This window comes from Mustela putorius, unplaced genomic scaffold (genome assembly GCF_011764305.1).
Source record: "Mustela putorius furo isolate JIRA1106 unplaced genomic scaffold, ASM1176430v1.1 tig00000129_pilon_pilon_pilon, whole genome shotgun sequence".
In the NCBI taxonomy this organism is placed as follows: domain Eukaryota; kingdom Metazoa; phylum Chordata; class Mammalia; order Carnivora; family Mustelidae; genus Mustela; species Mustela putorius.
Genome location: NW_025421290.1, coordinates 38,009,307 through 38,023,792, shown reverse-complemented (window position 1 = coordinate 38,023,792; position 14,486 = coordinate 38,009,307). Strand labels below are relative to the sequence as shown.

At 54.5% G+C, this 14,486-nt stretch overlaps 1 protein-coding gene across 10 annotated transcripts in view; it reads left to right on the top strand.

Moving 5' to 3' along the window:
- The first annotated feature begins 483 nt into the window (after positions 1–483).
- JDP2 (Jun dimerization protein 2) overlaps positions 484–14,486 on the top strand; it is a 73,601-nt gene continuing 59,598 nt past the window's right edge. For 3 of the 10 annotated variants that reach the window (XR_006604370.1, XR_006604373.1, XM_045072160.1), the window contains exons 1-2: positions 1,819–2,088; positions 11,429–11,652. Coding sequence is in view for 8 of the 10 variants with exons in the window: in XM_045072160.1 (XP_044928095.1) it covers positions 1,959–2,088; positions 11,429–11,652 (354 nt within the window). In the remaining 2 variants the exon portion in view is untranslated. Of the gene's footprint in view, positions 507–1,324; positions 1,344–1,465; positions 1,746–1,818; positions 2,089–3,389; positions 3,505–5,285; positions 5,944–11,428; positions 11,653–14,486 lie in introns of those variants that run through there. The other 7 variants (XM_045072148.1, XM_045072157.1, XM_045072158.1 and 4 more) reach the window with 7 other exon arrangements.

Genomic DNA, 14,486 nt, shown 5'->3' with positions numbered 1-14,486 from the left:
ACCCAGCTTTGATCTTCCTGCCGTAGTAAAGGTGTAGTTGGCCTTTCTGGGGCTCCAATCAGGCTCTTCCACAAGACTAACCGATTACTACTCATTTTCCATTGTATATTCTTTGAGGACCTTACTTTGTTTTCACTGGCTCACTTCAATGTTTTGAGGGAGACAGCTGATGGTGAAGGTGAAAATGGTCAGTCAATGTCATGGGTGCTTGGTCTGTCATCTGGTGGTAAGACCAGTCCCCTCATCCAGAAAGATTCCAGCGCCCTGGGAATTAAGGAGGATAAAGCCTGACTGTGCTCACACTGACGGCGCCTTCGGTTCTGCTCATCGGGTCCCATCTGTCTCAAGTCTTGTTTCTTTCACTCTGAGCATCTGCGCTCCAAGAAGGCATGAACTTTTTCTTTCACTTCCTTTCTTCTCTGGGTGATGACCTGACATCACTCTGGGAAGGAGGCTGAAGGTTACCGAATATAAACACTGTCACTCCTACTGGCCTAGGCAGAAAGGTAGGCTGGGCATCCAGGGGGTCGGAGGTAGGAGATGCCAACCAGGGTGCCAAGGCCCTGGGAGCCCCATGTGTGCAGGGGGACTCTGTGTCTCTGTGCCTTTACATACTGGAAGGTGCATTTCCTCTGGAGTCGCCATTTACCATCTACCACTCAAGGAGGATGAAAGGCGGGAGTAAGTTGGCAGTGGAAGTCACAATGGGGAAGAAGAGGCCATTTGGGGTCGACTGAGAGCTGGGTGGGCTCACGGGAGCGTCCCTGAGCCGAGAGAAGCCTGCTGGAGTGGGACAGAAAGCCCGGGGGTCAGCCTGTGGAGCCCCAGGGAAAGCGGTGGGCTCTGGCCGCAGCCCCAGAGGAGGGCAGCCCCCTGCCGGGAGCCACCCGGGGCCGCAGGGCGCCCAGGTGGGCTAGTGGGTGGGGGTCATCCTCCGCCCAACCTTCTCCACCGGAAAATAAAACCGGCTCCCGAGATCCTCCCCTCACTCCCTCAGGCATGCAGAGTCCGAGGATGAAAACGTGCTGAAACCCCCTCACGGTTTGGGGGGAAAAGCGCTAAGGACTGAGGAAGATGGTTCAACGCAGGCTGCGAGAGCCTCCGGGAGCTCTGGGGCTCGTCCCGCCGCGCCTTCTCCCTTCCCGCGCGCGAGCGGCGGCTCGGGTCTCGGGGTGGAAGCGGCCGTGCGCGGGGATGCTCTTACATAACCGCCGCCGCGTCCTGCTTCCCCGCGGGGTGGGCGCCGGGGGACGCGCGGGAGCCGGGGCAGCCGCGGCCCCTGCGGGGAGAGCAGCGCGGCGCGCGGCGGGAGGAGGGCGCCCGGGGCGGCGGGGGAGGTGAAGGTCAGTGGGTGTGAGGCGCCGGATCCACACCCCCTCCTCCCTGTCCCCTCCTTCCCTTCCTCTCCGTCCCCCTCTGACGTCTGGAGCTGGCAGCTCGGCGGGTTCCGCATTCCCGACCCCTCCCCGCCGCCCAGGGGCCGCTATATAGCCGGGGCTGATGCAACCCGTCCCGCCGCCCGCCACAGCCTGCGGGAGGGACGCTCGGCGGCCGCGACGGGGGGCGCTGGCGGCGGCGGACGCTGCAGCGGCGGCGGGGCTGGCGCCGCGGCGGCTCCCGGGCCGGGACGGGCCTGGGCACCGGGCGGAGCTCGGCGGCCGGGCGGCAGCGGCGCTGCGTGGGCACGGCGCCTGCAGCCGGGCCCCGGCCCCGGGGGCGCCGCCTCCGCCCGCGGCTTGTGCACGGTGGGTGCGAGGGCGCGCGCCGGGGGGCGCCGGGCGGGGCGGGGCGGGAGGGGCGCGCCGGGCGCGGGCACCTGGGACGGCGGCCCCCGCGCGGGCCGAGGCGGGGAGGCTCCCGCAGCCCCGGGCCGCCCCCCGCGACCCCCTGCGAGCCTGTCCGGGCGGGGGGCGCTGCAGCCCCGGGGCCCCTCCGGCCCGGCGGCGGGGAGCCGGTGAATGCCTTTTGGTTCCCGCCCAGGGACGGTAGACTCCGTCGGCTCGCGGGGCAGCCGGGACGCTCCCTCCCGCGCTCTCCTCCCCCGTCTGTTTGCAGGGAGGTGCTCCCTTCGGGAGGCGGGGAACGCGGGTGAGTGGGGAGAAAACTGCCCGGGGACGGGGAGACGGGCGGCGGAGGTGGAGGTGGAGGCCGAGAGGCCGGGGAGGTGTAGGGTGCTGGTGGTGGAGGGATGACAGGGACCTGCTAGCAAGTCGTGCCGGCCCCCACCCCCTTCGCTGGGAGGTAGCGCGGCTCTCAGAGGACCTGGAGAAGAGCTGGGGCTCTCAACCCATTGGAGAGAGCTTCTTTCAGGGCCGTTGCTCCGGGGATCTGGGCTGGGAACGGGCTGGGGGCGAAGGGGGCGGCCCGGGTCCCCCGTGGGCTCCCCCTGGTTCCCAAGCCAGGTTACATAAGGAGGAAAGCCTGCTCCTCTAGGTAACCTGCCCCTCCTCTCCTGCCCAGCCCAGTTTAGAAGACTCTCTTCTGCCCCGCCCCTCAAAGGAGGTTGAGGGATTGGGCCATTGGGGCAGGATCTCAGGACCCTGGAGTGGCGACCCAGCTTTGCCTGGGTCAGTGGGAGGAGCTGGGAAGATGGGAGGTCTTGGCTCTTCTGCCGGGATGGATGGGCCATCCTCGCGGCGGGAAAGGCTGGTGGAAGAGGAACTCAACTGACCCCTTGGGTCAGCTCCAGTTGCAACGTTGCCGGACCCTTGCTCAGTGTAAGGCTCTCCCTACAGTGTAAGTTCAGGGCATCCGGTTATGACCTGACGAAATGTGCTCAGGGCAGATGTGCTCAGGGCAGATGTGCTCAGGTCTGTCTCTCAAAACAGGCCTTGCAGACTGCGTGGGTGTGCGTACCCCGGACTAAATCTTAGTGGACTGTCCTCGAGGTCTTACTTTGAGGAGCATCTGATCTGAAGCTTTGAAGCGATGGGGTGCCTGCTTGTCCTTTAAGACCTTGCTGCAGGCGGTGTGCCCAGATCATCTCCCCCCCCACCACCTTCCTCCCCTGAGGATTTTTAAAAACACCTCCCATTGCTTTCATCTTTCCAGCAAATCTGGCTGCAGCTTGGATGGACGCCTTATCTTCTTTTGCAGGTTTCTAGGGGAGAGTTTAACCAGGTATCAGGTGTGAGCGTGGCTCTGGTTTTATATAAACCTAGGACCAGGGAAGAGAAGCAGGATCTATTCTTGTGCCTCTGGCTGGTGAAGGTTGTGCCTTGTTTAAAACAGGGAGGACAGATTTGTCAAAGACTCTTCTGTTCCTCTTCTTCTTTGGCTTTGGTTCAGAGCTGCCGGCAGCTCCAGAATCTTCCTGAAGAGCTGGGTGCTGTGAGATCTGAAGGGCTGTTGGAAAGCATGGGCGTTGAGGCCTCTGACTTTCCTCCTAGGTTGGTTCCAGCCACCTCCAGGGAGATGTGTTGGGAAGTGATAAGTGTCCTCGAAGGAAGGATTTGGATGAAGATCTCTCTACTCACTCACCGCCTAGCTTTTGCAGCCGCTGGGGTCTGTTGTCTCCCCCACCTGTTTGCAGGCCTGTGGGCATCCTTTCCAACCTACAGAATCCTTGGCAGGATGGGAAGGGCTAGGCTCCCCGGGCCCTGTTTGTCATGGAGCTGCTGGTGTTGCAGTGGACCGCCTCTCACGCCGAGGTCTCTGTTTCGAGCCAGGCTCTGGAAGAGAGGGGCCCTGTGCGATTGGCCTGTTCCGTATTCATTCGGCCCCAGCTCAACTTGAGCAGCCAGAGCCAGGGCTGAGGGCAAGCTCCATTCTTTTCTGCTTTTCTGCTGCAGGATGCAGTTTGCTTTTTTTCCATGTGAATGAATTATGTTTGCAACCGAAATGGGAGGAAGAGAAAAATAGAGTGAGTGTGTATGGGTATGTGTGTGTGCATACCTATATAGGTGGGGGTGTGTGTGTGTGGCAGCAGGCACATTATTTTTCCATTTTCCTTTAATTAAGGCTCTGTGGAGGTGTGTTTGAAAACAGAGGGTCTCCTATGCCTTTGAGGAGGGTGAGAACACTGTTTTGGCTGCGTCCCGGGCCATATGCAGCGTATGGTGGCCAATGAAACTGGGCCTGGCTCATTCTGTTGCTTGTCTTGGCAGTCGGTTCCGTGGCTTGTGTTACCAGCTCTGGAACTTACGGGCTGCCAAGCTCTGTGTGCCTGTGTGTGTGCGCGCGCGCGCGTGTGTGTGCGTGTGCACGTGTGCACTCTTGTGCGTGTGTGTGGTTTGGCTTCTCGAAGCTCCGCAGAGACAAATGCCTTAGCGACCCAAGGTCGGAATTTTTAGTCTGTGTTTCTTTACATTCATAGCGGGCTGTGGCAGGCCCAGCCCCAACCCACCGTTCTGGGTTTTTGGGTTTTTTTTTTTTTTTTTTGTATTATTGTTATTTTTTAGTCTGTTTTCTTGCTGCAGCCCCTGGGATTCCATTTGCGGAGCTTGATTTCCAAAGCTTGAGCTGGCCAATGGGATTTTTTTTTTTTTAAAGGGCCAAGAATTTGTCACACAGTGTGTGCAGGTCTGTGAACTGCCCCCACCAGAGATGGGCTGAGCGGGGAAGAGAGGAGGGAAAGCTTGTCCAATGGTAGTGCCTTCCCAGCTTTTCGCTGTTTGGAATAAGGATCTTGGCAGAAATGCCTTGATGTGTTTTTATTGAGCACCTACATTAGGCAGTGTTTATAGGCAGGGCCTTATCAAAGGCATTTCTCTGGTCTCCAGAGAAGACTCTTTCCTGGGAGGAGAGGTTCCAGTTTCTTCTTTGGCTGGGATGACATCAAAAATCATGCATGCTGGGGTGTCATATGGATGGCTTGTGATCCTGTCACCCCTCATTCCTTTCTTGGGAGGATGTAAGGACTGACCCCTTCTAAGCAGTGTGGGGATACAGTAGATGGAAAGACTCGGATGATGCTGGCCCGCTGTCTCTGGAGGCCAGCGTGGAAAACCCTGGTGGTGTCTTGTTGCCAGTGATCTATGCAGCTGTGTTCTGGCAGCTGGAGGAAACCTTAGGAGAAACTAAGGCAAAGCATGGGTGCTGAGCCTCGTTTCTGCACCTTTGCACCCACCGCTGATAGGGCATCCTTTAAAAAAAAAAGATTTTATTTATTTATTTGAGAGAGAGAGTTCATGAGTGAGCACAAGCAGGGGAGCATCAGAGGGAGAAAGAGAAGCAGGTTCCCCACTGAGCAGGGAGCCCGACATGGGACTTGATCCCAGAACCCTGGGATCATGACCTGAGCCAAGGGCAGACACTCAACTCACTGAGCCACGCAGGCGCCCCTGATCAGGCATCCTTTGTTTCTCTTCAGTAGTGACCTGGAGGCAGGGTGGTTTTGCCCCCTTGGGGTTTAGAGCTGGAAAGTGGGACAGCAGAGAGTCCCCTGGGGAAGAACCCTCTTCACAGTCATAGGAAAGGGAGATCAGTGCTAGGGGGGAACCGTGCGGAAGGGAGGTCGCGGGGTCATCCAGCACTGGTGTCCCTGCAGGAAGGAAGGCCTTCATGGCCACACTGACATCACGCTCACTAGGTACAGGCGCTGTTCCAGGTACTTTCCAGGTATTAACTAATTTAATCCTCTTCTCAGTCTTACAGGGCAAATAACATTATTATTCCCACTTTACAGCGGAGAAAAGTGAGATGTGGCGAGGTTAGGGAACTCGCCCGGTGTCACACGGCTAGTAAGGGGCAGAGCTTGGACTCGCCTTCAGATGATGGGGCTCCATCGTTCCTACTGTTTGCCTGCCTCCCTGTCCTGCCTGCAGAGCTGAGGCCCCCATCAGAGACGCCGGTGCCACGCGCCTGTTCTCGGTTTTAGAGTTTTCTCCGTTCTTCTGCTCCTTGCCTTCTGGATCATCTTATCTTTCGGAAACTGATTTACCCACCTCATTTCAGATTCCAGGAGGGAGATCATTCCAGATGATTCCTTAGCTCCAAGAACAGGTTTGCTCTTTAATTCTCTGAGATTCACCATAGTTAATATTATGTTTTATCATCACTGGCCTGGCACCTTTCTGTCTGCCACCCCTCACCCCTTCCTGCCCATGGACTTCTGTCCCCCCACTCCTCACCCCCGTTTTCCTCCTGGGAATCTTCCCAGGCTCTGGCTCCCAAGACCTCCCACCCCCTCACGTTGATTCTCAGTCACTGGCTACCCACTCGAACCCCACTAGTGTCCTGGACCCTGACCCGTGAGCAGCCTTGCTCCTTGACCTGCCCCCACTCACCTCTACTTTCTCTTAGTGCTGAGCCTTGTGGCCCCAGGCCTTTTGCACTCTTTACACACCCATTCCTGGCTCCCGATGCCAGCCCGGTCCAGCTGTTTGCCTAGAGGGGGGCTGGCCTTCTCAAAAAGACCCAGGGACTTTAGTGCTTCCCTTAAACTTTTATTTCTATGGGCAGAGAGTTCATGATGCAGATCCTGACTTTCTCTTAACCTACGTCCCACTACTTCTAATCTGTCTTCACCATTCTAGATTAAAATGATGATTATTGGGCACTTTCTCACAAGATAGCCCTGTACAAGCTTCACCCATCACAGCAAGACTGTTATTTCATTAAAAACTGTATCTTACAGAGTTAGGTACAGTACACAAGGGAAGAAAATTAGAGGGGAAAACTTAGGTTCCTCTACCTTTCCTTCTTTTGGCTGAAATGATTCTTCATCTTAGTATCTTCCAAGGGGACCCAGTCTGGAATTGAAGTATATTGTGGCTTTTCTTGTGCTTGTTCAAGGCAGTGCCCCAAACTGTGTGCCTAAGACCACCCCCACCCCTCGCCTCCAGAAGTCAGAACAGAGAGATACAGATGTTGGATCTCTATTTTAGGTTCTTGCCTCTTGGGCCCATCTGGTCCCTATCTTTTCCAAGCCTGCTTTTAGGGAGCTGCATCAAACCTCCCCAAATCTTGGGTTTCAGAGCAGCTTGGTGTCTGCTGTGACCTCCTGAACGCTTTCTGTCTTATTCGTGACTTACTTGTCAGTCTCATCTCGGATCTGTGCATTACCCAGTTTTTCTTCATTGGCTAGTTTCCAAGTTGTTTCTGGTCAATGTCCCGAATTGCCCAAATCTTCTTGGATTCTGGGCCTGTCTTTTGAGGTCAAAGCCCCATTTGCCAGTTCTGGTCTTCTGCCAACGTATAGAGCTTGCTTTTTATTTATGCATCCCAGTTACTAATGGAGACATGGATGGTGTTTATCTTGCTTTCCGACCTCCTGGGCTCGAAGAGAAAAAAATCTCCGGGTTCTTCCCCTAAAGCTTTTTAGTGCGTAGCTCTCCTTTTCCTCCTAGATTGTTTCCGTATGGAACAAGCAGTTCGGGAGATGATTTCACCTCTTGTCATCTTTCCTATGTCTTCCTTGAAGTGGGTAAATTCCTCCTGGCTATTATTGGTTCCCAGCCACTGCCCCCCTCCCCCATTTTTATAGATCCCTAAATCACATCAAATTATTTTATTTTTCAAATCACCAAAGTTGCCTTTCAACCTTGGATCGTGAGCCAGCTCTTTCCAGTTAATGAGGACCCGGTTATGAAAGGCAGCCGCTGCAGCAGCTCTGTCTTCTGCCATCCTCCCCAGCCCCCCCCGAACACTCCCCCCACCCCAACTGTTTAGGATGACTTCGCGCTGGTGAATGTCAGCTGTTGCGATGGTCTCCTAGGAATGGCATGTGTTAAGGACTTTGTGGTTTGTATCTGAGCAGTTAGGGGCGCCCTTGCGGGGGTGGGGGTGCTGCGAGAAAAGGGGGATTTTTGCTTCTGTAGAGGAAAACCTGGTGGCTGAATCTCTGAGTGCAGCTTGCCATTGGGATGGGTTCACAGGGGAGCAGGAATGGCAAGAATTTATGGGGCTGCTGCTCCCAGGGGGTGGTTACCCCTCCGAGGGGGTCCCACAGTAGCAAAGAAACCATTATATTTTGGGATCATTTGTTAGTGTCTCATTTAGACCATCTGTATGAAAATAAACAGAAGCTGCAAGCAGAGCCTATCATTCCTGGAATAGAGTGGGGTCTGGCTTCCATCTTTCTGAGATGGTTTAGGCAGGGAAACATACAGAAGCCTCTGGAGTATTTTTCTTGGGGTCTACTGTGGGAACGAATGATCTGGAGGTGGATGATGAGTGTCTAAAACTCCCAGAGACAAATCCTTATCCCACTCACTCAGTTTTGTTCCATCGTGACTTTATTTTTCATCACTTGTTCATTCATTCGTTTTTACTTATTTATTAATTCACCAAGTATTTGTTGGTTACCCTTTCTGTGCCAGAGATGACGCTAGGCCCTGGGGTTCCATGGGGCAGCAACCAGCCATGACTGCTGCTTCCCTCTTGAACTCACCCCTATGCTTGCTGAGTGCCCACATGCACCTTTTGCCCGGTAGGAATTGGCCTTTGCAGTATGGGAAGGTTCCGGGGCTTCTGGCCAAGGAGGGGATTTTGTGCTGTATTTTTGCTTGGCTGCATAGTGGAGTTGTGGTGCCCCCATCCCATTAGGGGTTTGTATCCAGCTGAAACACCAGGCACAGAGCATTTCCCTGCCTCCTGTTGCCTGTCTGGTTTGACTAGCTTAAGCATCCTTTTTTTTGGGGGGGGGGGTGGGGAGGGTGGTCACTGACTCCTTGTGGCATGAGTTCAGGCCTGGCAGAGGGGATATGGGAAGGTTTTCTCCTCTTCTGGAAAGGAAATGTGAATTTCCTTTGTCAGCTTGGCTCAGGTAGCCTGAAATCACTCCCCACTGCCTGCCAGGTGTCCCTGTGGCTGGGCCCAGGCATTATTTTGCCACATGGAATGAGTCTTTCCATTGGGCCCTTTCTTGTTCTCCCTGGGGGAGGCCCTGGGAAATAGCAGCTCATTCAGTCTGCCCCAGAGCCACCTTCTGGTGCGGAAACCTGCAGGCCTCTCTGCATTGCAGGCCTGGCTCTGGAGGTAGGGCAGGGTGCTTTCAGTCTAGTTTAGGCTTAGGAAGGGTCACAACACCTTGACCCACCACATAGATGTCTCAGGGGCCATGTCCATATCTGGGCTCCCCCCCAGCATACCATGGGCTTGTTTGGGGGAATTTCCTAAACCTGGATCTGCATGGAAGGCACAGTAGAGGGTCCTCAGTGCAAGAGAGTGATCCTTTGTTAGGGTCTAGTGTCTCAAAGTCCACCATTAAAAGATTATTAATATCTGCATATATATCTCTTGAACTCCAGTGGTGGGGCGGCGGGGGACAAAAAAGACAGAGTGAGAAAGCTTTGGTTCTAAAATCCAGAGACAGGGAGTCCAGCCCTGGCTTTTCCTCTGTGTGACCTTGGACAAGTCATTTCACCCCTCTGAGCTTTAATTTCCTCATGTGCAAAATGAGGATGTGGTTAGATAAGCTCAGGGCCTCCTCCAGCTCTAAGATGATGACTTGATGTGAATGAGTCTCAGATCCTTTTCTGAAATGGCCCGGGGGACACTGGGTGCTAAGGAGGGGCGAGGGGCCGGGTGTGGGAGGCAGAGCAGGTGGAGACCAGACATAGGGCCTGGGGTACCAAGTATGAACTCGGGTGCCTGGCAGGGAACTCTGCACAAACGGCTTCATAGGCGGGTGCGCTGGGGTGCTGAGGGCAAAATGGCAGGTCCGTCGTCCACTCACACACACACCCCCCCTTTTTTTTTTTTAAGATTTTATTTATTTATTTGACAGAGATCACAAGTAGGCAGAGAGGCAGGCAGAGAGAGAGGAAGGGAAGCAGGCTCCCCGCTGAGCAGATAGGCAGATGTGGGGCTCGATCCCAGGACCCTGGGATCATGACCTGGGCCAAAGGCAGAGGCTTTAACCCACTGACCCACCCAGGTGCCCCCCCCCATACCCTTTTTTAAGGAAAGAGATGTCCAGCGGAAGTCTTTGAGTCTTTGTGGTTCAAGGGTGCCAATCCCTCACATGCTTTTCCCCTCAGAGTGCAGAACCTATTGAGAAAGAGACACAGGGTTGGATGGGGAAGCAAATTTCACCTTTAAAAGAGAACAGAGATGGAGAACATGGTGTGTACTTGTGGTCAAAAGGGGCTCCCTAGTGGGCCTCTGTCCTGCAAAATAGACCTGGCAGCGTGGGTGGGGACAGAGAGTTGTGGGTTATGCCCCCGGGGGCCACTCCTGAGGGAGGCCATGAGCCCAAGACAGCATGACCATAGGAGACCATGAAATCTGCCCAGCGGGAAAGTGTGGTCCAAGGGATGTCACATCTCCCCTGTCTCACCAAATGCATCCCTCTCCGTGGGAAGAGGCTGATGGAGGTGGAAGGGTAGGACAAAGCTCCCCCAGGATTTCCAGGATCGTTAAGGTTTTGATTTTATGGCCCTATGCAGAGGGGTGGGAAAGGAGAGAGGTCCCCTTTTGCAGGACTGGAATCCTGGAGCAGCTTTGCACTAAAATATGACTTACAAGGCTGTACACATCAGATCTCCATATTCTCAGTGACTCCTGACTCATAGGTGATCATCAGTTGGGTGGCTGGATAGATGGATGGATAGATACGAGCCCTCGAAGGGACCAGATGAGTCTGGCTTTCTTGGTAGACATGCTTTTCTTCACTGCTATCTGTGTCTTGAAGGGACCCGTTTCTTACCCACAAGCTTCTCCCCGTAGAGAGAAGGAATGAGTTCCCTGGTGTTGACCTGTCTGACTTCTGTCTTTCTCTCATGCCTGCAGCTGTCTTCCTTTATACACCTTCTGGGTCTGGCAGAGCCAGAATATGTGTTTTCTTGGAGAATAAAGAGACCAGGAGGGCTTTTCTAAGCCCGGGTTCTGCTGGGCAGGCACCCACTAGTGCATTTCATCTTTGCCTCCGTATTATCCCCATAGAAACCAGACGCACGCACTCACCTGCACGCTTACCTTGAACTTTGACTTGCTTCATTTCGTATTCAGGGTGACTTAACAAGTATGCAGAGCGGGGTGTGTGATCTGAGGGGAGGCACCGCACCAGAGCAAAAATAGCTCCTTCTCAAACAGGTGCACCAGGGCCTGAGATCCCACGGTTGTAACCCGTTTTCTTCAGAGGCAGCCCGGTGCGGTTTAAATCCCGGCTACTCCAGTTTTAACAGTGTACCAACTTGAGCAAATTCTTTTCCTAAGCCTCGGCTTCTTCATCTGTGTAATGGGTCTGACCCTGTCTTACGGGCTCCCAGAAGGATTACCGCAGTGCCGAGCACATAGCAAATACCGAGTCAGTGTGGCCTTTGCTTGGGTTAAGCGTTGCCTTCAGTGGCAAGAATAACTTTGGTGGGAACCAACTGATCAGAGTTCTCCGCTATCACAGAATGGATGTAAAGGCAGGAGGAGCAGCTAGGCAGGAAAGGGGTTCAGGGGAAAATTAGTGAAAGAAAGGAAGAGCCCCCCACAAGGCATGGGGGCTTAAGCCTGGCTGACGGCGTGTGTCCTGATCTTCTCCTACCCACTCCAGGCTGGGCTGCCGCTCCTCCTGCTATGATGCCTGGGCAGATTCCAGACCCTTCCGTGACTGCGGGCTCTCTGCCAGGGCTCGGCCCCCTGACCGGACTCCCCAGCTCGGCTCTGACTGCAGAGGAGCTGAAATACGCCGACATCCGCAACATTGGGGCCATGATCGCTCCCTTGCACTTCCTGGAGGTGAAGCTGGGCAAGAGGCCCCAACCCGTGAAAAGTGAGGTGAGCAAGCCTTGTTCCTCTGAGGGCACTCCGAGGGTAGACGCCTGGGTTACAGCCCCAGCTCCAGCCCTGCGTTCACTGAGGGACCTGAGCATTGCTGTTCTGCCTGGGGTCTGAGGACCGGTAGAATCTATGTCACTCATTAGAGATGCAGCAGCTCAGGCCCTCTGCAGAAACTTCTGCTTCAGAATCTGCATTTTAACAGTCTCTCCCGAGGAATTCACGGAGACATATTAAAGTTTGAGAAGGTCTGGCTCGGGCAGGATGCTGAACTTGTGTCTGGTTCTCCTGGAGGCAAAGGAAGGGTGATTAACAAGAACAGTAATGAATAATAATGTATTGGTGGTCTCTCTGGGCTGTTGGGACCATCGGGGGAGGTGGTGGGCACATGCACATGCTTTGGAAGCCATACAAGAGACTGCCAATCGGGGACTACCTATAAAAATTATTATCATGAGGCACCTCCCTGCCTCTTACCTGTCTTGGCCCCAGGCTGGAGCTGAAGGTAGGCACTGGGGGAGAGCGTGTGGGAAATCCGTTTCCCAGCAGCTGCTGGAGACAGGCATGGCGACGGTCACTCGGTTCCATCTGCTTTGGATAATGTTTGTAGAGGACCTGCAGGTAAAGCGCTGCCTCCACGGGTCCCTTGAGGCACAGTTCCCATGAGCCTTCTTTGCAGAAGAGCAGCGTTTCCCTGGGGACTGGTGAGAAGCAGAAGTCCTCAGCGTGGGTGAGCCTCTGCGCAGGACACGCCCCCAGCCATGTCCCCAGGGGTGGCAGTTAGTCCCAAGACCTGCCCCAGTGAGGTTCTTCATAGGCAATGGTGCCCCTGGATGTGGGTCCCTCCTGTGGCCTGGAGCTCAGAGGGCAGGACACTCAGGAGGGAGGGACTTTTGAGTGGGGACGGGGGTCTGGGTACTGCATTGGGTTTGTTATGCTACTGATCTGCTCCCCCTGCCTCCCAATCCCCAGGAGTGCCATCAAATCTGCAAAGGGGGGTTGCCGTGGCTTGGTCAGGGGTGGCAAACTGGCCGTTTGCGGTCTGGATCTGGCTTTCAGAGGTGTTTGGTTTGGCCCGCACAGTGTTTGAAAAGAAACCTGAACCAACATTTCACCTGGAAATTTGGATTTTAATCTTTGATTACAAACTCGGGAGACCTGGTCACACGGTACCCCGCTGTGGCCTGGCTACATGGAATGGAGAGCTCTACCTCACCTCTTTCCTCCCTCCAGTTTGCCGCAGGCCCCCACCCCTCCCTATTGTCCTTGGTTTTGTTTCCCCTTTTGCTTTTGTTAGCACAAGCTGCCTCCATTTACCTTAACTGCTTGGCTCCCGCTGGAGCAGGAGACACCTGCATGCGGTGCATTGTGGGTGCCCGTCAAAGCCTGTTAAGTTGGAGATGGAAGTTGACGGTAATTACAGTCTTCTGAGTTGATTTTGTAAATCAACGTGCTGTTAATAGCACTTCCTGGCTTTTTTAGTGCTCTGTTTTCTTTATGGAGGGCCCTCGTCTTTGGTCTTTTTGCTATTCCCTTTCCCAGGCTCATCACTTGAAAGCATCCGTTTCTGGGTCGTTCCACAGTATAATTGCCTCTGAAAAGCAGCAGCTGAGCAGTTTCACTGGGGCTCTGAGGCTGAGGCACCCGTGAAGAGCCAGGTGCCTTGGTCCAGGGCTGGCCCAGCAGGGGATTTGTCCCTGGGGCTGAGTTACCACCCTGTTCCCTTTCTGCAGAGGGCACCCGAGGAGCTTTCTTTTTCTTTGGAAAAGGGCTTTATTTGGGTTGGGTATTTTTACATTTCACAGCCTCCCCCAGATTGGTGGCATATGCCTTGTACCTGACAGTGACGCGCTGTCTTCACAGGCCCCCACAAACGCGCACAGCCAGGCCGTGAAAATAACAAGCCGTTTTTAGGGCGTATTTGCATGTCCCCTCCCTTGCTGTCAGACTGCAGCCCCGTGGGGGCGAAGAGGCAGATGGAGCCCTGCAGACAGCGCTGGCGTGGAGTGAGCTCAGCCCCGCACTGGGAACTGACCTCCAAATGCTTCCTAGGGCAGACCTAAGATTGGGGGAGGGTTATTCTTAGAGCAACGGAAAAATAAAGGAGAAACTTGCCACTGGAGAACCTTCTGTCCTGATGATTTCTTTGCACATGGCAAACTGCCTTTGGAGGATTCTTCACGTTGGCATTTTAGACTAGTAGAAGTTTCTTGAGGGATAATGAGATACTAGCTCACAACTATTAAGCATTTAAGTTGCACCGGGCCCTGTGCTAAGTACCGATTATATGATCTTGCAGATTCCTCATTCCCGGATCCTGGTGATTGGGTTCTCCCCGTTTTAAGGCGGAGGAATTTGAGGTCTAGGGAGGAAGAGATGGAGACACCCAGGATCATACCGCTGGAAAGTGGCGGAGCTGGGGCTGTCTAGGGGCGCTGGCGCAGCTGCTGGGGAGGGGGCCCGGGCTGGGTGCGGTGCTAGGCGCTCTTTGTCAGGAGTGTCATGGAAGGGGTACCTGGGTGGCTCAGTGGGTTAAAGCCTCTGCCTTCTGCTGGGGTCATGATCTCAGGGTCCTGGGATCGAGCCCTGCATCGGGTTCTCTGCTCAGTGGGGAGCCTGCTTCCCCCTCTCTCTCTGCCTGCCTCTCTGCCTCCTTGTGATCTCTCTCTCTCTGTCAAATAAATTTTAAAAATCTTAAAAAAAAAAAATAAAGAGTTTATGGAACCCTTAGAAGTGACTGTTACCGTGATGGTGGTTTGTGCCCGCATGACAGATGAGGTTGATAAGACTTACAGAGGTCCAATGCCATGTAGCTGAGAAGTCAGCCCAGCGGT